The sequence below is a fragment of the Condylostylus longicornis genome, unplaced genomic scaffold (genome assembly GCF_029603195.1).
Source record: "Condylostylus longicornis isolate FDR11 unplaced genomic scaffold, ASM2960319v2 ptg000001l, whole genome shotgun sequence".
Lineage (NCBI taxonomy): Eukaryota > Metazoa > Arthropoda > Insecta > Diptera > Dolichopodidae > Condylostylus > Condylostylus longicornis.
In genome coordinates, this window is record NW_026577970.1 from 6,954,712 (window position 1) to 6,980,839 (window position 26,128).

A 26,128-nucleotide genomic window follows, 5' to 3' on the forward strand; every position below is an offset into this window, starting at 1 on the left:
TTATCTAGTTGTTGCAATTAACCTCACGACACAGAATTTAATTATGTATAATGACACAGAAAATATTGTCTATAATAATTTTGGTTGTGCGAAATTAATTTTGTGAATATTTCCTAATGTGTTAAAATTTTGTTTCCAATTACAAACATATTTACCTAAATATTTTATGAGTTTAATAAGTGAAATGTAAAATTCTAGCATTGAAATAATTTTTAAATTGCGTAAAACAAAAAATTCCGAATATTATTGTGAAACAAGAACATGTTCGCATGATATAACAAAAAAACTAATGCCTTTCTAAAGCATATAAAAAAAAAATTTAGCTCAAATGAAACTCAAAAATATTTTATTTTTTTTAACTCAAATTTTTTCTCAGTGTACCAAGATTGATTGATTTTGAAAACAATTATACTTGCTATAACTTTAAAATATGTTTTAATATTGGTACACTGAGAAAAAAAAATAAGTTAATTTACATTTTAATCATTTTAAAATTATTTTGTACCCCATTCATAATATCCAAAATTTTATTGAATTCCTATAATGTTAATTTTCATAAATTTCTTTTTTTTTTTATACACAAAATTAATTTTATTTATAAATATTTGTGTGTATGTGTATGATTAAATGTACATGTATTTTAATAATTATATGTAAATTTTTGCTTTTTCATATACATAAGGTTTACTTTTTTAGATTTTCAATTTTGTATCTTTTTTTTTTTGTTTTATTTTATTTTCTTTTTTTATTTTAATTTACAATTATTGGTTGCACTATTTTTGTTTTTTTACAATTTTTATATTTTATTTTTCTATTTTCAATTAATTTTTTTTTATATACCTATTTATTTTTGATTTTATTGCGTCGTTTGTTTTTTTTACATATTTTCAATTTTGTTTCTTTGTTACTGCATTCATACGGTACGTATGGGTGAAAAATTCACTTTTGTTAAGGTGTTTGTGTCTGAATCGTTTGTTTTTGTTTTAAATTGTCCATTTCTCTGGTGTTTTGAAGGAAAATTGACAAATAAAGCCTAAGGTTTGGTATATTAGTGAAAATTTGCAGTAACAATTAACGAAATTTGTTAAGAGTTGATTATTCTCTGAAAGGCTTTTTTCTGTTGGATTTTTTGGAATCCTTTTGAAAGATGAAAAATGTGAAAGAAAATTGATTAGAATTTATTGAAATTTTTTTATTTTTTTTTTTTTTGTCGAATTTAAAAAAATTTGTTTAAAACTTGAAGTACTATATTAGTTTCCATTCTGGCCGCAATTTCGGGTTCCTCCAATGGGTATTTAAAATGTATTTAATTAATATAAAAATTATTTTATTTAAAACAACAATTTTTTTTTATTTTAAAATGACAATTATAGTATTTAATTGGAATAGCACTCACTAATTTTAAAATAAGTGAGCTAAGCATATAAAATATTAAATTCGACATTAAAAATTGATATAAATGGATAATTTGCTTAAAAAATTTCGGTAACCTAATCAAATCTGTCACATTTAAAGTCCTTCATTTAAAAAGGATCGCATAAACTCTTTATTTTTATTAATTATTTTTTTTTATATATTGAAATATAATTTTAACAGGAATGCTAAAATTATTTTCAAATATTTATTCATTCTTTAATTTTCTCATATTTTACAATATCTTAAAAAATTATTTACATGTTTTTTTTCATAGCTTAAATGCATAGAACTCCAAATTTTAATTTTAAATTTGACTTGGAACTTATTTGCAAAAATATTTTAAATTTCTAACATTTTTTTTTGTATAAAAAACATGGTGATTAAATAAAATTATTTTAATTTTTTTTAAAATATTGTAAAAATATATTTTGTTTTTTTGTTATAACGCGCATTTCTAATTAATTCTGTTTAAAATTATTTTATGAATAAAAATAAATAACAAAATTATAATTAGTATTAAAAAATATTTAATTATTATTATTAGACAATAAAATAAAAATCAATATGTTTGTGTGTGTGTGTGTGAGTGAATGTTTTGCTTCTGTGTGCTATTTTTTCCTTATTTTTTTTTTTTCTGTTTTTATTTTTTTGTTTTAAATAATTTGTTTTGTTGTTTTGTAATTTTATATATATTTCGAAATATAACGTCTTCCTATTATTCTTCCAGATTTTTTTCTAACCCAAAATTTAAACAATCGCTAATCAGAGAAGTTTGATGTCTGAAGTGGAACCCGAGGATAAAGCTATAAATAGAAAAAATTAGTAATTATTAATAAAGTTATAAAAAATATAAAAAAAAAAAATTTATTTGAAAAAATCTTTAATTTTTAAATTAAAAATTCATTTGACATATGAACAAAATTCAGAGCATTTGTTTACTCGAAATTTAAAAAACACTAAGTTAACCCTTTAACGACCCGGTTTTCGAATAGCTAAATAGTTTACTCGTACATATATGTATACCAGTCGAGTCGAAAAGGTTAAGTAAATTTAAATGATATACATGGTGCCTCGTATCGAAGTGTACTGTTATATACTATTGTGTAGGTCCTCATGAGTAGACAAAACTTTTATATGAAAATGTTGATGTCACAGCTCAATAGGTTTGATGACAAATTTTTTCCCTTTTTGAAATTATAAGTATATAAATCGTTGTCGGTGTAAGACAGTCGCATTATTTAATATGATTTGAAAACCATAGATTTCAGATTTCGGAATCATATGATTTTAAAGTTCGAAAAATTTGAAATTTTAATTTTTCATTATTACAGAAATGTTAATTTTCTAGGTGATGTAAAATTGGAGCTTTTTGAAATTTTAGGACAGCAGGCAACCTTGTAAGCTGACCTTCAATTTAGTATATGATACATCATGCTACATGATTTGGTTAAAGAGGTATTGAGAAAAATAGAGTACTGCAAATATTATTTTATACCAAAAGTTTTTCTTCAATCATTTAGAAAAACATACAACAGGCATTTGGACAAACAAACAACAGGTGTTTCTATGTAAGTTAAGCAAATGTTCTATTTAACAATCGAGTTTTCCACACAGTTGCAAAAATGAATAGCCCGGAGATACGCGACTTTGCATTGATACAACCATATAAATCGAAAAGCCTAAAACTCTGAATTTGGAGGAGGGAGAAATCAAGGTCGATTCTTTCAAACACTGTCCCAACAACATTGTTTACTTCATTGTCCCAATCGATATGAAGGGAGTATACGTGAAATTACCGACCCGAAGACAGTATATAATTCCAAATAACAATTATAAAGAAAAAGACTGAATGAAAACAGACATAATTAGTATTCGAGAGTTCGTGGTGATAAAAATGAAGGCAGAAGGCAGTTATAGCAAAATCCCTCATAGGAACTACAAGAGGTAGAAAATTACAATCCCTCAGGTTGGTTAGGCCTTTATTTTTATGCAATGAAAGTTATATATGCTGGGAATTATATATTTGAAGACAATCGAACGTAAATCTGTATTTAGTTCTTTATTAACCTTTACCATACAGTTTCCAAAACAAAAATTATAACTAAACTTCTTTAATGAAATTCTCAAAGTTTCTTATTTAAAGAGATTTTCGTTTCTTTTTGTTTTTATAATATCCTTGAGAATAATAATATTTTATCCAAACTTTTAATTTATTTATAAAATCCAGTTACCTAAGTAATGAGATTTAACCAATATTTAAAAAAAAAAAATAATTTTTGTTAAAAGAGAAAAAGAGAGAGAATGAAATTTAATATGTATAAAACTTCTTATTTTTTTTTTTTAATTTTAAAAATAATATTAAAATTTAAATTTAAAAAGGATATCAACTTTATATTTTCCATGAATAGACATTATTTATTTTATCCTTTTTGAATTTATTACAATAATTTAAATGGGGAAAGAAAACTTTAATAAGGAATTTTTTTGTGGTCGATGCATCCATGCTATTAATGTAAATTGTATAGTTAAAAATTTTATAAAGTAATTTTGTTTGCTCCTTTGTTCTGTTGAAAATTTAAATGATACTCTTTATGCCATAAAAGAAAAAAATATTCTCGATAATATTCTTTTGACATCAGGACAGTTAACATTAACAACAGTGTTGTGGCAACTATTATTGTAAGTGTAATCACGAAAAAATCTTTGTGGATATTAAATTTTATATAATAAAGGTTCAATTATAATTAAAGTGAATGTTGTAAAAATTTAATACCTTACTTTGGTGTCATTACATTTTTTTGGGTTTTTTAATGAAAAAGAGAAAATTATGATATTAAATATGATTGTTTATAAGAGTTTGTAATAACTTGTATAACAGTATTGAGTTTTTAAAATATTATGCAGTGGGTTCAAATTATGTGATAGTTTTAAAATGCGATTGTAGTAGAGTACTATTACTAAAAAGTAGTAAATAAGTTTCTGAACAGATCACAGAACACGGTACAGAAATATTAAAAGAATTGATGTTATTAACATTTTGTGATAAGGAACAATACGGTTATAATTGCAACGACCAATATATTTAGCATTGGAATCATACTTGGCTTCAGAAGTTTCTACAAAAAGATTCAATAAAAAAAATATGAGAAATTTTGCCGAATGTTATGTGGAAATTTTGGAATGAAAAGATTTTGTGATTTTTAGAAAGTTTGTTCCCGCCAATAAATAATTTCCAAGGTTTCGGTGATAGTTATTCCAATTATAAAAATATAAAACTTGTAACCTTATATGGATCGATTTTCTATAACTAAATTTAAACTACAGTAAATGACTTAGTAAATGAACATTTTTTTAAATAAACGCACAAATTGCGAGGTATAGAAGGGGTTCATAAACCGGGCAACAAAATTAAAGTATTCAAAATTTTGAATGTAATGGCATACTCTTTGTTAATTACCTTTACTCACATTTAGGGAATATAAGTTAAATTTTTAATTATAAAAATTATTTTTGAATAGAATTTTTAGAAATAAATCTTTATTTCATATACTGCTAAATATTAATATTGGACACTTCTAAATGCCTTCTTTTAAGACAATTATGAACTCATTTATTCTGTGATTGAAATTATTTGAAAATTCGTCATTATTACGTCATAAAGCAAGTATTTCCTACCATTTTAACATAATCAATATGGAAATAATAAAGCCTCCCCAAAATTTTTATTTATAAATTGTAAAAAAATTTTAGGAAATTCTATTGGCAATTGAACAATTATTGAAAAAGTGTTAAAAACAGTTAAAGTACATTTAAAACCGGAGTCAAGTGGTTTCCAAAAATAAATATACCATGAATGTAATTAATTTGAATAGCAATTAAAATAAGTAGATTAATTCTGCTACATTTGGTAACTGATATGGTTGATTAATTTCATATTGTTTTTTTTTAACCTTATAATTACGAGTATATTATGTACACATACATATAATCCGATTATAATTTATGAGCTTAAAATCACAAAAGTGATGATAAATATGCAATAATTTATTTAGGGGTAAATAACTCATACTTTTACTTTTACGCTAATTTAATTTTGATTTTTACTGTAATAAGCTTGTGACAGTATTTTTTTTTCATACTCTTTAAAATTGATTAAATAGCTAGTTTTGTTTTCTCTTAATTAAATTAAAAAAGTAGGCAAGAATTAGAGCAGCCTATTTAGTAGATCGCTGTCTCAAAGGTGATTAATAATATTGTTTAAATGAAAATTTCATTTATTAATTTAATAAAATAAAATTTATTGCAAAAATGGATTATAAATTAAACATTATGCTTGTATTTAAGAATAATTATTATATTTAATTCATTATTTTATTAAAGCTTTTGGAGACTGGAAGGTAATGCTATCTGCTGGATTACTTGCTTTCAATTATTTAGTTTTAATTAAATTTAAATAAGTTTACGGGCTGTTTAATCCATTTTATAAGGTACCCGAAATAATTCATAAATATTATGTGAATTTATCGAAGATGATTTGAATAATAGAATTTTTTTTGGGAAAATCAAGAATATCGTGATTTTATCATTTATATTGAATTTTTAATTTTATTATACAATACAGTCGAACACGCTTAATATCACATAGAAAAATTTGTGAAATTAAGCGAGCTTATAAAATATTTTTACTGTGAAAATAGCTGAAAACGTTTCTAAAATTCGTTTCTGAAAAGAATAGCTGATAGAGAGAACAATTGAAAACAATGATAATTATAAATCTCAATTGACAAGTACATTTTAGAATAAAATTTAGAAATAACATTTTGGAATAAAAAATAAGAAGTTCACATTTAATAGTTTTGTTAAGAATATTGCCAACAGATGTCATAAAAAAAATATTTACATTTTTTTTTTAATTATGTATTAAGAATTGTTCCTTTGGATTTTTTTTTGCCCAAATTTTAATTTTGTGATTTTAAGCGAGCGAAATTCAATGAAATTAGATATTTTGATATCGAGAATTACGTGATTTTAAGAAAGTTTCTATTAGGCGAGTTTCCTAGTTCGAGTACGTGCAAAAGTACATGGAGATTTTTGTTGTCAAAAAATTTTGTGAATTTAATCGCGTTTTGATAATAAACAGGGGTGACATTTGGCTATAATACTAATGCTATTTATTTCTAATAAATTTAAGTAATTGTCTCTGATACATATATCCCTTTCTAAATGTATTATTCTTAATCTTAAAGTATACTTTTCTTACAACATTATCAAAATTAGCAACTGTAACACTCCTAATTAACAATAGTTCCATAAAAGTATGCAATCAATTAATTTCATTAATAATTTCATTTCAATTTTTTAAGTAGTTATAGCTATTGCTTTTCTTTAATTTTTCTCCCATTTCCTCACAGCGGAGCAAAAAGAATGAAATTTACTAAATTTTAATTGGATGGCATTCGATTTTAATATTTTATAACAATTAGTTACTAAAATATTGCTTTCTTAAATTCAACTAGTTAACAATAATTAACTGTTATCTACGATTCTACGAACTCTTCCTGAAATTCATTAGAATATTCAAAATATTTTTAAATTTTGAATAAAAATTTCACCTTCAAGAATGAAAAATAAAAAATGTTCTTACGTAATTACAAGTTATGATTACACTTTTTTATAAAAAACAAAAACCAAACATTTTTATTAAAAAGTAAGAAAAGAAAATTTTAGAAAATTGATAAGGAAAGAAAGCAAACTAGAAATAATTATTTTTAAAATCATAAATTTCAATAATGCAAAAATAATAGAAAAAAAAATTTCCAAAAAAAAAATATTTTTTCTTCTTTCACTTTCTTTAAATTCTAAAGGAAAACGACAAAGAAAAATAAAGAAAATTTTCCAATTTCCTTTTTGATTTTCCTGTTACAAAATTACCTTTATAAAAATGAAATGATAAAAGTAAAAGTTTATCTTTTTTATTAAAAGTATTGGTGGGAGACGATGCGGGGGAAAATATGTACGAGTTTGCGATTTTGTTTTCACTTTTATCATTTTACTGCTTTGTCCAATTTATAAATGGAATCCATTACAGGAATTGACACTTCAAAATTTAATTTTAATTTGTTAAAATTTAGAGAACAGAAGGTCATTTAGTCTGTCTAACTTTTTACTTAATAAAACTTAATTCTAAAAGCAAAGCTTGAATAGAATCCCGAAAATTTCAAATGGAAATGAAAAATTTCGAGTAGCTTTTCAATTAATTTTTAATGTCGAGGGTTTAGATCGAGTACATTAATGAAACTAAATTTGGGTCTGGACTGTTAAAAAGTTTTATTTCTGTTTACTTGAATAGAATTTAGAATTTTTTGTTATTTGATCGTAAATGTATTCTTGTGTTCAAAATATGATTTTTAATAATTTTGTTATTTTTCTCTGTCATCAAATCAAAATATCAAATTATGGAATGCAAAGGAATTGAAAAAAAAATTAAACATGTATGAGATTTATGATAAATTAGTAACTTTCTTAAACAGACAGGCGCCAACGGGTTAGTTAAATTGCATTGTAAAAATTTTTTAGTAACTTTCACTGTGACATCACCTTAGGTATTCATAATGTTTAAACAAATTTAAACAAATTTTATATTAGAAACAGTCGCCTAAATATTGGCAATTTAAAAATTCTTTTTCAAATTCAATGTCAAATTAAAAACGTAAAACAAAATACAAACAAAGACCAAAAAAACAATTTTTTTTTTTTGCTAATTTCTCTTTTTCTTTCTATGTTTTCTATATTCTTTTTTTTAACCAATCGCATCTGACAAACAAACATACACAACGAAAACAAAAAAACAAAACATCAAACAAGAAATTAACCCCTTTATATTAGATTGAATACGTACCCTAAAGCTAAAGTAATTTTTACCCAATATATTTTCCCAAGATAAATTTATTACCTTTACAAAATACAGTCTTGGTATGAATCCATACTTCTAAATATATCTATAGTTAAGCGTGTTTTACACAGTTACATACGCACGTAAATTAAAACACGTAACCACATTCAAAACATTTTTTTATTTATACATTTTGAAAGCTCACAAATAAAAAGTATAAAAGAAAATATAAAAAAGGATTATTAAAGGATAGGTCAAAATTACTAACCCAAGGCTATTTATTCAGTCATGCTAATCCTCGTGCGAATTTACAAGACAGATAATAACACTGAAATTTTTTTTTTTATTTGCGTATTTGTTTGTTAATTTATAAAAGTTTTGTATTTTAAAAGAATAGGTTAATCAAGATTTAGATAAAAAGCGTGTTTAGTTCAGTGCTATAAAAACCAGAATGATATAAAGAAAAAGAAATGAAGTGTGTAAAATTGATGTAAGAACTCTTCTGATTAAAATAAGATCTTTGATTACTTTTATCATTTTTAGAAATTGGGAAAATTAAAAATTTTATGAAAAGAAATTCGCAGTTATTGAAATTTTTTGCTATAAAAATAGTTTTGTTTAAGTAACTCGAAATCCCTAAAAGTATGCAATAATAATAGCAAAATTTTATATATAAATAAAAATGTTTGTTAAATTTCTTCAAATCTTTGAAATAACTAATTTATGTAGAAATTGTGTTCTAGCATGATTCATGTAGGAAAGGCAATAGGTATGAAGTAATTCATAGCAAGTGACAAAAATAGTAGAAATTATTGAGTAATCCCTACAATAAAATATTCTATAAATAATTATTAAAAATCACAATAAAGTCCTATTTCAAATTTTTCAATATAAAATATTTATTAATATTAAAAAATATCTGTTAGGAGTCAGTGAAGCAGAAAATCAATTTTAATTTATTAATTCTTTCATTTTTCTAATACTAAAATGATTTAACGCGGTGATTTCTTAAAGAAAATTGATTATGTTGAAGCAATTATTGTGTTCTTGAATAACTTTATTCGCCACATGGAACTAATTATAAATCGGTAGCATAATTGTTGCGTTTTCTTTAGATTTTAATAAAATTTTAGAATTAAAAAACTTCTCTATTTCATTAGCCTTAAATTTAATTGAAAATATAATAAATTTTTTTTAATCATAGAATAATATAAATCCATAGAAGTTAATTGAACTAAAAAGAGCTATAGATATAGATGCATACTATACGAGTATTCTAAGATTATACACTAATAGTAAGTATATGTTATACTTACTATTATAATATTATACTATATGCTTACTATATTGGTAAAAAAACATTTAAATAACGCAAGTGAACCATACTTTGAAAATACAACTATCAATTATGTTGGTTAAATTAATTGACAAACATGAAAAGAAGAAACCGCAAAGAATATGAAGCAAACAATTTTGACAATTGCATGGGGAATAAAAGACAAACTTGCTGCCCTTTTAAAGAAATTGTAAACGATGGCGTAACGAATTTCTTGCTTTTAACTATTCGGTGTGAGATGAAATTGAAAAATGAAAAATTCAACAAATAAAAAATTCAACCAATTCCAAAGTGAGACTGGTTACAGCATATCAGTTAATATGCCAATTATTAAATTTTTCAATTTAAGAGGAATAGTTGTTGACCAAATATCTAATAGATAGCATAATGAAAAACAATACAGGAATTAATGTAATCTATATCAGTAACATTTAAGAGTATCAAAAATGGGTCCATGATATCAATAACACCACTTATGAATACGTCCAATAGAATTGTATTGTCTAATAGAATGTTAGCGAAACTATATTCTCATCTATAAAAAGAAGGGTGATAGAGACGGGATACAAAAATTTAGATTCATTTCTGATTACTATTTTATATTTTAATGCGTTCGCCAATATGGGATTCTAACCAAAAAAAAAAAATTTCAAAATTAACATTTTTATTTAAAAATTTTATTATTAAAATTTTATTCCGTATTAGGGTCACATAACAGAAAATAATTGTTATTCCATGTCCTAATACCACCGATTTTATCGTAGATAACGTGCTAAGTTAAAATGCTATGAATTTTGAGTAAAAAATATTAATTAGAATATAATTTTTAGCATTTTGAGTGTAATTGCAAGATCAAATCAATTTTACCACTTCATTTTTTTCAAAATAAATTTTTAAAATATCAAAATTTTTAAATTATTTTCCAACATTCAGAAAATCGATTTATTATTAAAAGTTTCTACATATAGCTAGTTAAACTTTAAAAATTTAAAAATTTATACAATAAAAAAAAAATTTATAAACAGGTCTGTCTAATGACCTGTGATTTCTATTTGTTTTTCTTTATTTTTTTTTTTTTTTAATTCATTTTTTAACAATAAATATCACATATATAAAGGATCCATTTAAGTCGATTATAAGGTTGGTTTTTGTCATCCTACACACACACACACGCACATCTTTTATTTTATATAGATAGATATAAAAGCGTAGGCAATTTTTTATCCGGAAAATTCGAATATTTTATATTATAATGTATGTGATCTTATTGTTTAGTATTCCTCTATATTCAGGATTTACAATATCATTAAAAAGGATTTGCCAACAATCATTTTATTGAAAAAAGGACACAATTCTCTTTTTCATTTTCAATTTTTCTGTTTTGCTTACATTTTTTATTTTTGGTTTAGTTAAGCAATATGAAGAGAAAATACGAGAAGAAGAACAATAGAACAAAATTTAAAAAGGTTAATAAAAAAGAAAATGGTGTACTTTTTTTTGTGTTTTTTGTTTTTTAATCGAAAATGTCCTCATATTGTATACGTTTCGTTGAATTAAGCTTATAGGTTCAAATAGCGGAGTGGAAAGAAGGTTAAGGCGTACATTAAATTGTAAATGAGAGTGGTCGTGGGGCTAGATAGAGAATCAAGGGACAAAGATATGAAATATACATGTAATAATGAAATATAAAAGAAAGAAAATTTATTAGGAGTAAATTGTTAAATAATAGACGGGATCCTTTTCCTTTTTATTCTTATTCACTTTTCATTTTCTTGTTTTTATTCTGTTTAATATCTTCCATTGTTATTTTTGTTTATTAACCCTTTTTTTCTTTGATTGTTATTTTGTTCGAAATATTGAAAAAGTGCGAGAGCGAACAAATCCTTAGAGATATTTTTTATATAGTGGTAAATAACACATTGATCCCTCAATAAGAGAGAATAGCAAAAAAAAAAAAAATTTCAAAGTACATTCCAATCAAATAAACGATACACGCATACATTCACTTTTCATATTGAAAATATGTACATATATACTTTTGATATTTATCAAAGATTTTTATCCGGAATATCCTTTTTTTTTTCTTTTCTGTTCTTTGGTTTTGCCCTTTTTTTCTGATGATTAAGGTGATACGAGTATGATTGGTAAATAAGGAATATAGAATTAATATTTTACGTAAAATGTTTACGTAATATATAATTTACAATAATACATACATATACAAATATATTATTAGAAAATTTTTGCATTGATTGATTTAGTAGTATGGAAAAAAATAAAATAGAAAATAAAAAGTATAATAAGGATATGGTGTTATTTTGCAAAAAGTAAAAGAAAAAAATAAAAGTATCCATTTGGTAAATTAAATCCTTTTTTTGGTAAAAAAATAAGAGAAAAAAAAAATCTTTTGGTTTTTAAGGATTTAATTTGTTTTCTCTTTGGAATAATATTTTAATAAGGCAGGAAAAGGTTATACTCTAATAATACTGGAATAAACCATGGAAAAGAAAAAAAAATCGGTTGAATTCATTCATAAAAATTTCTTTTGGTAAAATTGTTAAATTGGTAAACAATTTTAGTAAATAATATGCTACTAATATACAAAAGTTTGAATTGAATAATTTACAATTATAGGTTCGAATCTTGGTTGGTTCAAATCTTTGTTGATAATTCGAATTTTAAATTAATTTAAATTAAGGCTAAAAAAATTTATAAAATTTCTGAAAATTGAGTGAAAATTGAGTTAAAATTTTGAGAAAACGTTGGTTCTTTACCATGTGTGTACATATAGATCCTATTCTAAATTATTGGGACGTCATACTCTAACCGAGGGTCCTATTTTTGAAAGCTAAGGTAATTCAAAAAAATCTCATTCATTATTTATTTATTATAAATATAAATTTCGATTAAATGTTACTTGTACCTAGATTTCTATGAAAATATTTTGTTTGAGCACAAAGGGATCAAATAATTCAATTCTAGTATACCTACATTCACTTCCATATAAATTATATATACGCAAACAATCCTTTTTGTATTTTGAATTAAATTTACGCATTAAGCTGATTTAAACATGGACAAAGGACAGAAATAAAAGGATACAAGGTAAAAATTACTCAAACAATGCAAATAAACAAAAATAAAACATTTTTTGTTCGGCATATACAAACACGTGTAAGTGTAGATTTAGATTTCATAAGTTTAGTTCTATTGCACAATGCTAATTGGAACATAATACTGTATTGTATAGAATTTGAATTAAATGTTAGTTAACAATATTAAGATTTGACATCCTTTTTCTAGTATAATAAATATATGATCGCCTATATGAGATTAATATTCTGGGATTTAGATTTTTTGATTTCTTAATTAAATTAAAAGTTTTACAAAATTGAAAATTGTATTTTGTAAAAAAAAATTTTTTTAATAACATTCAAATTATTTGATTAAGTAAGCAGGGCGATTTATGGTCAATTTATATTAAGATGTCACAAAGATTATAATCAAAAGTAGAATAATTAAATGAAAATTTTATGGTGAGGTTTTTTATATGCAATAGCTGTAAGCCTATATAAAACAAAATACAAAAATGTGTTTTGTTAAAAACATATGGTGATGGGGTTCTCAGTTTGTGTAGAATTTATGCAGAAATGAAAGGCTCACTCAGTTACTGGTCCGAGTTCAATGTGGAGAACAAAAATTCTTTGAATTTTTTAGATTTTTTAAATTCATTCTTCTATCAATGATATCCAATCTGTTCTGGGTCTATAAAAATATTTATTAAATGCGTAAGGAAATGTGTTAACTCTGTGATACACGTACAAATGAGTAATTTTAAGAGTTGGATGGTAATTACCACACTTTTGCAAATGAGTTCTTATTTTCTCATATGCATAGTATTATTTCATACATATGTGGCAGTTATCACATAAATTCATACAACCTCAAGGACTATACGGAAAAAAATTCCTATTATAAAAAGTTTCTGAAATTTAATTCCTATTATTAAAAGTTTCTGACTAATAATTTTTGAAGTTTTAAGGCAGACGATGGACAGATGAACAGATATGGTTAAATTGGTTAGGAATTCGACTCTGATTAAAAATATACAGTTATGTCTATGCCTCAGACCATTATTTCTAAGCGTTACAAACGGAATTGGAAATTTATGCCAGTTATCGAAAATATGTTTGCATTCAGGTATTAAAAACAATCATCCTACTTTCAACAAGAGGAGTGTGTTTTGGGGTGCTTTGTTTTACTACAACCCTGTCATATCCTGTACAAGCCTATGAAATTGAAAATTTTAACATTTTAATTCGACTTCTTGTGGGATTATAAGACCTTTTAACAACTATCTATAGATTTTTCAGCAAACAAATTATTTTTTTTCTATCCCACTTCGTTTCTGGGAGGAGTGTAGGGCTGGTACATGATATTATAGATAGACAGGAACCAGTTTCTTACATCGTTGAATTTACCCTATTGCCCTGTTACCCTATATAGAATACTTAATATTAATTTAGCTTTTACATAATTTCTTAATTAAATAATTATGAAAATAGTTTAATTTTACTTCAAATTAAAGTCGCACCATTTATAATCTTTAAAACAAAACGCTATATGCATTCTATATTAATTTGAAAATAATCTTTAATTAATGACCCTTATATCATCATTTCATTATAATCAATTCAAATCAATTAAAGATTACAAGCAATCTTTAAATTCCTATTACAACAAATATAGTAAGAAACAAAATTCTTTTACAGAAAAAGAGGATATTAAAAATTAAATAGAAAACATGACTATAATTTTTAAGTAACTTCATATACCATTTTGTATTTCCAACTAACTAACACGTATTTAATATAACTTTGTTTACTTTATAATGTACATGCTGTTTTCGTATTGTGTATGTCAACATTGTATACTTAATTAAATTCATTAATGAAGTTTTTTTTTTTGTTTGTAGCACCCATACTACTTTAATAGTATTAGTTACTTATCTATCTATAATTTTTTTTCATTAATATATTTTTAACCCATATTTTTTACTAATAGTGTTGTATACAGAAAAGGAAGTATGGTTTTAATATTGCAGTTTTCTTCTTGAGTTTTAAATAGTAGAAAAATGTTAGGTAATTATTTTTAATCTTGTAAATCTGTCAGTTTACAACGCTGTTCATTTCCTATTCTGGCAATAGGCAATAGGACTTTCCGATCAGTTCCGAAATTTAGTGATTCTGACTCAGATCCCGATTTCATATTATATAATAAGTTTGTTTACGACTCTCATTTCATAGCAATAAAAACATTTTAAGTTGAATAATTTTGACCCTGTTTTTCATTCCGCAACCTCGACTCTGATTCTTCGATTTTGATTCTGATTTCTCGATTCTGTTTTCCATTTCTTAGATTTTTATTCTGGCTTCTCGAATCTGATCCCCTGATTTAAATCAAGACTCCTCGACTCCGATTTCTCGATTCCAACTTTGTTGTTTAGAACAACAATTGTTATTTAGAATAACAATTTCCTAATTCTCTTAAAATCTGAAATATTTCTACTAGAATTATTTCTAATTTCGTCAGTACATTTCATTAAAGAGAAATTTTTAAAAATCATTAAGAAAACAGACAAGGGGTTCGAATATATTCTGACCATATCAGATTATTTTTTTTTAATATACCTTACGAATACCAATAATACTCGTATAAATGCGGTAAAATATTATGAGATTCTATTGAGAATGAGTTACAAATTCATATATATATATATGTTCAATTTAATGTAAACATTAACTATGATAACGCAAAGGAATCAAACAATAAAAATAAGAACAAAGAACAAAAAGAGAAATGATAAAAGTGTGTCAGTTAATGGTTTTAATATGAAATTTTCGTGACAAAATGAAATTTTCCTTTAACATATTTTTAGGCTACCTACTTATACTATACAATATTTATACTATTATAGAACGATATTACATGTATGTATGTGTAGATTAATTTAAAGAAGGCAATATGAGAATACCAAATTATTTTTATAAATTATGTTTTTCTTAAATTTCTCTCGTATTACAGTCCCATACATATACATGTACAAAATATCTTTCATTATACGAGTATTTTGGCATACCTTCTTGTCTATATGCAATTTTACATAGATAGTCAAATTTCTAGAGGAAATCAATTGTGTTTTTTTTTCTCAAGTCTATCTATATTAACGTTTAAATGAAGAAAAAAGCATATGTTCAACTTTTTTTTAGAAATGAAATAGAAAATATAAGAAAGAGGATATAAGACGAAAAAAATTATAAATGTTTAAAGGCACACGAAATCATCTGTTTTCGATTCATAGCCTGATGTGATGCTCATTTTTTTTTTGTTCATTTGTTTATACTGAACTATACGCAAAATGAAGAAAAAAAAATACAAAATGCCAAAATAATATTATTTTCTACTGATTTCAAGGTTTTTCAAATGTACAATTTAGCTAAAAGGCAGAAAAGAACAGAAAATGAAAATATTCAAAGCAAGAAATGTAGAAACAAAGCGGCAATGAATATTATTAGAAAAAATATAGGTGGCACGTACTAACAATACAGTAGAACGTATCAACCGCAACAATAAAGTTGAAAGTTTTGAATATTAAATAAAAACTAAAAAAGTAGTAACTCTTCATCGGCTTCTGCCTTCCTACGCTTCTCTCCAAGTCACATAATGAAAATTAAAAGGATAACATAAAAATACAAATAAAGACAAAAAAAAATTTTATTCCTTTACTTTCACAACAATATTATTGTAGTGTATGGTTAATATTTTGTTCTTAAGGCTAAGTATAAAAATTTATTTTGCAAATTTAATTTTGAATTCAGAGCCAGTTTAGTCTTAAATAACTATGGTTTATTATGGAGAAAATATTTCTTAAATTTATTATATTTTCTTATAATTAAATTAATATACTGCAAGGAAAATTTTATATTTTTTTGAGTGAGAAAGAGTTTGAAAGCAAACAATACTGTTGACTTTATTTTTCTCAATTGATTTTAAAGATTTGATATTAAATTGGTATAGGAGGATGAGCTAGGAAAATTTAGGCCTTGATCCAGTTTCGATCCCAGTTGGATCAGTGTTCTCCTGGAAAAGTTTCATTCTCAGTTAATTCATCGTTACACAACAGTACATGAACTGTGTCAGCTCGTTTTCTTCTAGAGAAGTATGGATTAATATTGAAGAAAAGATTTGTAAAATTCTTAGAACACCTTATCTTCGATTAGAAATAATTTTTGCCTGACAAACTAAGTGTTTTCTTTCGACCAGAATACAAGGAACTAAGTAAAATTTGAATAACTACATTTACTTGTTAAAATGTTCACTCGTATTGGGAAATTCGTTTCGATGAAAATTAATGTATTATAATATTTTTTTCTACAAAAATAAATTTGTTTGATCAATTAGTTTCGACTTTTTTTGTCAAAATCAAACTCTTAAATAGCTTTTGTTAGTGAATAATGACTGTTTTTTCCCATAAATTTCTTTGCGGAGAATAATTATTGTTATACGGAATAATGGATCGAATTCTCAGGTACACAAGAAATTACATAATTAATTATGACAACAAATATAAATATTTTTGAGAACTTTGCCGTAAAGATTATAAATTCTAAATAAGTCATTTCGAGTGTTGAAATTAAAAATTTAGTTTTTGTACTCTTATCGTATTGTACTTTAAGTTTTAACGACATTAATTAGAAATATGAAAGCATCAAAATATAAAAATAATCGTGTACTATAAATAAATCAAAATAAAATCATAATAAAACTTACCCCTAATAAATTTCGTGGAACATAACCTTCTGTTCCATTTGTATTTTTTGCCCACCACCATTCACGTTCAGCATCATCACCTTTCCTTAATATTGTTAGGCGATCATTTACAACAAAACTAAGTTCATCAGTTTGTTGAGCTTCATATGAAAAAACTGCATATACTTCTCCACTATTTAATATTCCTAATTTCTCTTGAATACCTGAAAATTATTAAGAAAAATTTTTCCTTTATATAAAATATTTAGAAAATTATTTATATCCTTAAGGAAATACATACAAAAAAATAAAACTTATAAAGAGAGAATGGAAACTTTAAAGTGGAAATGTTTTTCCTATTCTTTTAAACCACAAAAAATAAAAAATACAATCATAATTTGTTCAGGATGCATAATATAAAAGGAAACAAAAAAAAAATAGAGGAAAAGAGGAAAAGCGGAAGTTGATCGCTTGAATATAAATGAAAATGCGAAAAATAAATTTGATCCGGATAACTTTAAGGTAAAGCGAACAATTTGGACATTTTTATGGAAAAATCTATGGGTTAAATAATTCAGCTAACTTATTGGCACAGACTTAAATGCAGGAAATTTTGGCCTAGGTCCTCAAAACCAGATAGGATGTTTTTCAAAATTTGTAATGTTTAATAATGAATAACCGTTAGGAGTAACCATTTTATTTTCTGGGAGTAACCATTGTTATAGTGAGAGCATAACAAAAATATGTGTGACTAGTAATGAATGAAGCTGCAAATTAAGTATGTACAACAAGAATTTCATTGCCTTTTATTGTATCGTGCAATTTCCGTTTCAATTTCTTCTTTATTTTTTAAATTAAAAAGAAATATTGTTTAAAATTTTCACGTAAACTTTAGACTTTTTCCTATTTCTAGCCACTTAATGGATTTTTATTGTTAAAGAATTTACGTTTTCGAAAGAATACAAAATATAAAGTTATTCAAGAATAGAATAATTTCAATAGAATTTTTTCTTTTTTCATTATGTTTTATGCTTTTCCGCGGAAACGATATACTTAAGAATGTTGAACATTCGAAATTGTTTGTGCGTGTATAAATAACAAGTTAATATTATTATTATACTTACTATATAAATATTCTGAGCATCCATCAAAACCTTCTTCATCTTCTTCACATTTTTCAGCTGGTGTTTCATGATCTGATAATGTTGCAGCAAATAGGCAAGCACCATTTTCAACTAAAAATTTAACCATTGCTAAATTATTACAACTGGCAGCACAATGAAGTGGTGTCCAACCATCAGAATCTTGAGCATTAACATCACAGCCAAATTCAACAAGGAATCTAGAAATAATGTACGAATATATTTTTTAAATTTTTATAATAATATGGGCGAATAGGGTAATTAGAATAATAACTTACTTGACAATTTCAATGTGACCAGCACATATCGCATTATGTAATGCTGTGATACCTTCATCATTTGCTGCACTTGGATTTGTTACTTGCATTGCAGTTTTCTTAACCAATTCTAATTCACCTTCTAAACTAGCATCTAATAGTAGCGCCAATGGATCAAAACTAACGCGTCTTGTTAATTTTACTTTACCATTTTCATTTGTAGTACCTGTATGTCTAAGGCGTCGTTTAATATCATCTGGTGATTTACCTTCTTCATTTAATGTTGATGAACTAGCAGAACGGTCTGTTTCATCAGCTGTACTTGTATTACTTGCACTAGCCGGACTTGGTATTGATGGTATTTGATTTTGTTGCTGTTGTATAGCAAGTGGATTAAGTGGTTGTTGTTGATTTTGTAAAGAACTAGATGGTATATTTGAATTATTATTATTGTTATTATTTCCTTTATCAATTTTATCATTTGAATTCGGAAAAAGAAATGCTGTTGGCATTTCAATTCTTCTTGTTTGATATTGTATGGGTTTTATACCGGATGTTTGTGATTTTAAACGTGGTTGTTCTGATAATGGTTGCTTACGTATTGTAAGTGGTTTTGCTTTAATTGGTAAATTATCAGGATTAGATGATGGAAAATTTGTTGTAGAATTTGTTGAATCATTTGGTTCTGATATTGGTGCTTTATTTATGGCATTTATAACAGATGGTTGTGGTATGTTACTATTACTACTAAAATTGCTATTATTATTATTATTGTTATTGTTATTGTTATTTGCTATGGTTGCTGTTGTTGTTGGTGTTATCGTACTGTCTGTAGTAGTTGAAGTTGCCGCTGTTGATGATGTGTGCGTAGGTGCTGCTGGAGGTGAAGACTTATTTGGTTTAGGTGGCAAGGCAGGTCTTGGTGATGATTTATCATTAGATGAATCCGTTGATGACACAATTGATGTTATTATGTTCGGTGCAACTTTATTAACTTTTGGACTATGTGAAACAATTTTTGGGATAGCTGAAGTATGAGTAATAGAAGTTGGTGCTACACTACTAATTGGTTTTCTTGGTGGTACAACTAAATTTCCAGATGGAATTTGATGTAAAGCTTTAGGTTTAACAGCAGGTTTTTCATCACGTGTACTATTGTTTGTTGAATTATTTGATGAGATATTGCTATTATTAGTATTACTACCACCTAATGTAGGTATTGTTGTCGTAGATGCTGTTGATACTGCTGTTGCAACAGATTTATTCGCCGTACTCAATGGTATACTATGAACTGTTAATTTTTGTGTTGAATTTTTATTTGCAACTGTTGTATTAGATATTTCAATTTGATTTGATGTATCATTTAATTTATTTTCAGTATCAATACCATCATTTGATGAATGTGATTTGGAGCTTGTTATTGAATTTGGACTTAAATTAGTAGTTGTTGTTGTGGTTGATATTTGATTTGAATTTGATTTTAAAGTAGATTTATAAGGCAATTTTGATTTTGTTATTGTAACTGAATTTGATGAATCACTAGCCGAATCACGTGGACTATGTTGCTGTTGTTGTTGCTGCTGTAATTGGTGCGATGGTACATGTTGTGATGAACTCAAATTACCCTTTGTCGTAGTTCCTAATTTTTGTCTAGCCAATTTTGTTTCATCACTTTCAGCATACGATAAATGATTAACATTAATATTTGCATTAACATTTGTTAAATTTAATTTAAGATTCGTTAAATCTTGAATTAATTGATTTTGTTGATTTGTATTTAAGGTGGCTGCTGATTGTTTACTGAGTAAATTATTTTGTAAAGTTGCAGATGATGTTGTTATTGTTGATTTTTGTGGTGTATGTATATAAGGTTCAACTGCAGCAACATTACTACGTGTTAAAATTCTTTGCGAGGGATATACACTATTTGATGGCCTAACACTTAATGGAATACCAGAATGATGAGATTGATTAGATTGTTGATTACTAACATTAGAATTAGAAGATGATGAAATAGAAGAAGATGTTGTAGCTGGCGCTGTTGTTGATAAAGTTTGTGATTGATGATTTGATTGTTGATTATTATTAACGTTATTTAAAGAAGGAATCTGCTTCTTAGGTTGATGCAAATTTTGTTGTTGTAATTGATGTTGTTGATTATGTTGCTGTTGTTGTTGTTGCAAGTGATGCTGCTGCTGTTGATGATGTTGCGCATTTTGTTGCAGCTGTTGTTGTTGTTGAAGTGATTGTTTTTGACTTATTTGCTGATTGATATGCTGTTGTTGGATATGTTGTTGTTGCTGTTGCTGCTGTTGTTGCTGATGATGTGTTTGATTTATTAAAGTATTTAATATTGGACTTGCCTGTTGTTGTTGTTGAACTAAATTTGATGCCTTTTTTCGCTGTAACCGTGTTTGTAATTCTAATATTCTTTGATCTACTGATCTTAATTCTGCTTGACGTTGCTGTAAAGCTTCACGTTGCAAATGTAATCGTGCATCTTGTTGAAGTGATAATTGGTTTCGGTACTAAAATTCAATTAATAGTTTTATTTAAATTTAAGAACAAATTCATTTTATAATTAAAACATAATTAGAATAACATGATGATTTACCATTAATTCCCTTCGTAACTTTTCTAATTCTCTAGCCGCAGGAGATGATAATGGTTGACCGTTTCCATTTCCTGGTATTAAATTTAATGGTCCTCTTCTATCACGTCTAAGTTCTTCAAGTTGTCTTGTTAAAGCTTCAACTTTTGCTACCGCCAAACTAAGTTCTTTCTCTTTTTCACTAAAAAGTGCACGAATCGAGTCCAAGTCATTACCTGAAAATATAAAAATTAATAATTTATTAATTTTAAAATTCATAAAAATTTTAATAAATTAGGTTTAAGTGTATAGAAGGATTTAATTTCGTTTGAAAAATTTCCCGTGGAAAATTTTTAGCAACATATTATTTATTAAAAGATTGACCATATAGCATTCATTGAATTTCTATGGGCAATTAACAACAAATAGTCTATAAACACAAATACAACATCGTTTGTAATCCATTATAAAGATAACTGACGTATATCTATATGCATTTACATTGGAATTTCTAAAAGCAATAACTATTGTTATTGAAAACAAAGTGCGGAACACAATATTAATAATTGCCATTGACAACTTTAACACAATATTGATTTTCATTTTGTATTTATTTGTAAATAAAATATTAATCCTTTCTCAAATTTTGTATACACGTAAATAATTGTATGAATGAAAAGGATATAAAATATAAAATTTTCATTTGTTGATTGCGTAAGACCAGAATGCATGTTATATGTACTTTTATTATAAAACAAAAACAATTGTGGTTGAAAAACGAAAAAAAAAATTTTATTTGTACACGTAATGTAAACTTTTTTTTTTGTTTGATTTGCGTTACGATAGAAGAATGGATCATATAGTAGGGCATAATTTCATAATTCAATATAAATATTTATTTTGAGCATTTCATTCAGCTAGATGAACATAAAATATTTCTGTTTTATGAAATATTTAAATTCTTAAACGTGTTCGTCTCGCGGAGACTTACTATTTTAATAATTTTTGATACGCAAGCCTACTCATAGGGACTGAAATCGGCCCCTAACAATGTAAGGCCAAATATATTAAATCAATTTATAGTCAACTGGATCGCTAACATCATTCCCGAGATTATTCGCTCGAGTAGCACTCACTTCACATAAAGTCCTATTATTTATTTCAGAGCATGAACTCTTTAATACACACATTACATAACAGTGTGTGAAGACTAAGCAACGGTATATAAAAATATTTAAAAATTCTATTAATGCTTTTTTTATTTCTAAAATTATTGTATAACATTCTGGTTTATTTTTATGTACGATAACCAAAAAAAAAAATTTTTTTTTTCGTATTTTCGTAATTTGTAATTTTGTAATATTTTGCATATCTTCTTTGTCTATTGAGAATTAAACCGAAAACAATGAATAAAACAAAAATTTTGTAATCAAAATGTCAGTCACAGGATTAAAACAAAATTCTATTTAAAATAACAAGTCAACAAACATTCTCTCAGAATAATAATTCATATATGAATTAGTACACAATTACATACATAGTTCCTATTTAAAATACAATACATTGTTGTATAATTAAAATTACAATAGCAGTCGCCCGGTATATTTAAACCGCACATGAAATTAAAAGATAATCTACATTGTATTTTGTATCTACCTTGTATAATTGTTAAAATATTAAATTGTTCCTATAATTTATTAAAATTTAGATAATTGAATTTTCAAATTAAGCCTATACAATAAAAAAAAATTAATATGTAAATAATACCAAGTTTGAAATCAATAATAAATTATATTTGTATGATTAAATGCTTAATAATTATTTCAAATGTTTGATTGTAGATTCTTTAATGGCATAATAATGCACTGTACATTAAATGATAGACTATGGTAACTCGATTGTAGAATATCTTGCAATAAACCCTTTCAGACTTCCCATTAATGATTATTTACTTTGGTAAATCAAAATTCCAATAATGTTTAACAATGTCTAATGCTTGATTACAAGTCCTAATTGTCTCTACAATTACAAATCCAATTTCTCTATATCTAGTTGAAATAATGAAACAATTTACATATAAAAATCATAAATAATCCTAGGCATTGCTAACATTGTAATTCTCTCATTTCAACTTCATGTGAATCATATTCTCAATCAAGCAAATTATTTCGAAAATTTACAATAGATTCAAATAGATGTAATCGCTACACTTCTGAGCCTTTCACACTAAAATTTAATATAGAAATAGCAACAGTATGAAATTCGTTTTAGTGTAAATTAGACAAACAGAAATAAGCCCGGACAGAACTTAATATTGAACAAGAATCGTAAAATAAATTTTTGTAAATAAAAATTTTCTCGTTTTTTTTTTAATGAGGACTATGTTCGATTGTAAATGAACATAGTTTATTTTATTTAAAATTTTTGAAAAAAAAAAAATTTGAAAATAAATGAAAACACAACTAACACTAATAAAGATAAAATGGTAAAATAAAAAAAAAAACGAAACCTGTGAACATCATATTCAAAACGATCGGGTGAACCACAAAAAAAAAATTCAAAATGAAAATTAAAAAAAAAAAAATCCTTTTGTTCCTGGTTATTATTTTGGTTTTTTGTTTCTATCTTGAACACTGTATAGTGTTGCACTTTCCTCTTGTTGGTTGTGTTTTTTTATATAAAAGCAAAAATTGCTTATGAATAAAGTCAAAATTGTTTTCCGTTATTCACAGTTCTTTATTCCACCAAAAAAAAAAAAGAATTTTTTTCTTTTTTTAAATATTTTACAGAGAATGAATATTGCATAAAGGAAATTACACCAATTTCACAATGGTTGCATAATTTTATGAGTAAACCATTTACTTTTCACAATCGAAGGTTAACAGCAATAAAAATGATAATAGTGACATAATAATCACTTGCACGCTTACATTGCTTCAATAAAATCTTAAGAAAGCTTCAATTAATTATGATAATTTTTATTTGAGCAAAAGATTTACAACTATATACCCTATAACGTTGAATACAATTTAATATAAGCAAACCATGGTAATTTTTGATTAAGGATATTTTCATATGCTTTTCAAAATTGATGCGGAAAGTATGAAGCTATAAATGTAAGCACTACCACAAAGTAGAATACTCTGTTTTTTATTTCTATTTCAAACACAATTTAGTAGAAATAGAACGGTAAATTTCTATATAGTAAACGGTAATGCAAAGAGCACTTGGAATAAAATAGTGCCGAATATAATTGATAATTGTTATAAAATTATACCGTCAACAATTATACAGTTTCTACAAGGAAATATATCGAAGTAATGTACTCAATAAAATGATGTGCTCAACAATGACCTTTCTTTACTGTAAGAAGCATTTTCTCTCAAAAGAGAACATCAAATTGTACTGTAATAAAACTTTAATCCACTTAATTATTAATAAATCTAGGTCAAAATCCCCATATGACCTACAAAATTTATTCCACCAAAATTGTTCCGTACTTTGAATCCTCTATACGTACTCTACTCTGAATTCTCTATATTTATATGCCTTTATTTATTTCACATACGTATATAAACTTTGAATTACTGAAAATATACTTAATTTTTTTTACATACATATACATATATCTTAAAAATTTAAAAGTATTCAAATAAAAATACGCTTTACTTTTACATTTTTATATTATTTTAATACTCAAAAACACAAAAATAATACTGAAAAAAAAAAAACAATTGAGCCAATAGAGAAAGTAAATTAAAAAAAAAAGAAAATACAGAAAAAGAAAGAGAGAAAATACAAAACTAACATACATATAAGAGTGAAATAGTAAATTGCATAGAGAGACAAAGACAAAAAAAAATTGAACAACATACAAAAGAGAGCAGAAAGAAGGTTAAATTGAAACTTTTTTAATATATAAAAAATATTTTTTTTTTGTGTTGCTCTTGTTTCCTAGTACACCAACTTTGAAGAGTCTCTTAGAAAGGATATACAAAAAAAAATTGAATATTTTTTAATATTACATTTAATATAACAGTTTTGTCTGAAAAAAGTTTAGTAAAGTGTGTACAACTACTACTGAGCTTAAAGAACAAATTTCTTCTATACTAACTGAATATTTTATTTTTATATTTCTTTTTTTTTTGATTTTTTATTATTTTGAATTTTCACTATTAATATTTTTTCAATTTGAAATAGTCCACAAAGTTACCACCAACCCTTTACAATACTCAAAAAAGCTTTAAAGTTATTTAAGAGTCTTAGTGCCCTAAATTGTTAGGTTCAGTACGATTTTAAAAGTGAAAATTAGAGATTTAAGCGCAAAAAATTAAAAATTGTGTGTAAATATCAAATTTATACTTGAATCTGTAAATGAAGCTGCTTTCGTAATTTCACATTCATAACCTTTTTAATAGTCTGAAAAGCATTTTAAACAATAATTATCTGTTATTGTCCTGAAATTACTAGCAATCTAATAAAAATTTTAAACGTTATTTTGTGTCATGAAAATTTTTTAATTTACTTACGGTTTGAAGATTTCAATATAAAATTGCTTCTATATACAATAGTCACTCTCAGTGATTACGTTCATACCAATTTGATTTGATTTGTACTCCTTTAATTACAAATTCTTGGAAATAATCACTATTCAGAACCTTTTGTCACAAATAATTACTCTGATGT

At 25.2% G+C, this 26,128-nt stretch overlaps 1 protein-coding gene across 1 annotated transcript in view; it reads right to left on the reverse strand.

Annotated features, from left to right (window-relative positions):
- Positions 1–776: 776 nt before the first annotated feature.
- The window catches only part of LOC129608613 (apoptosis-stimulating of p53 protein 1), a 90,344-nt gene continuing 64,992 nt past the window's right edge, over positions 777–26,128 (reverse strand). Inside the window, exons 3-7 of the mRNA XM_055520283.1 lie at positions 21,467–21,678; positions 18,874–21,380; positions 18,578–18,795; positions 17,475–17,677; positions 777–2,219 (exon numbers count right to left, since the gene is read on the reverse strand). Coding sequence (XP_055376258.1) covers positions 2,175–2,219; positions 17,475–17,677; positions 18,578–18,795; positions 18,874–21,380; positions 21,467–21,678 — 3,185 coding nt within the window. The 3' untranslated portion in view covers positions 777–2,174. The remainder of the gene's footprint in view (positions 2,220–17,474; positions 17,678–18,577; positions 18,796–18,873; positions 21,381–21,466; positions 21,679–26,128) is intronic.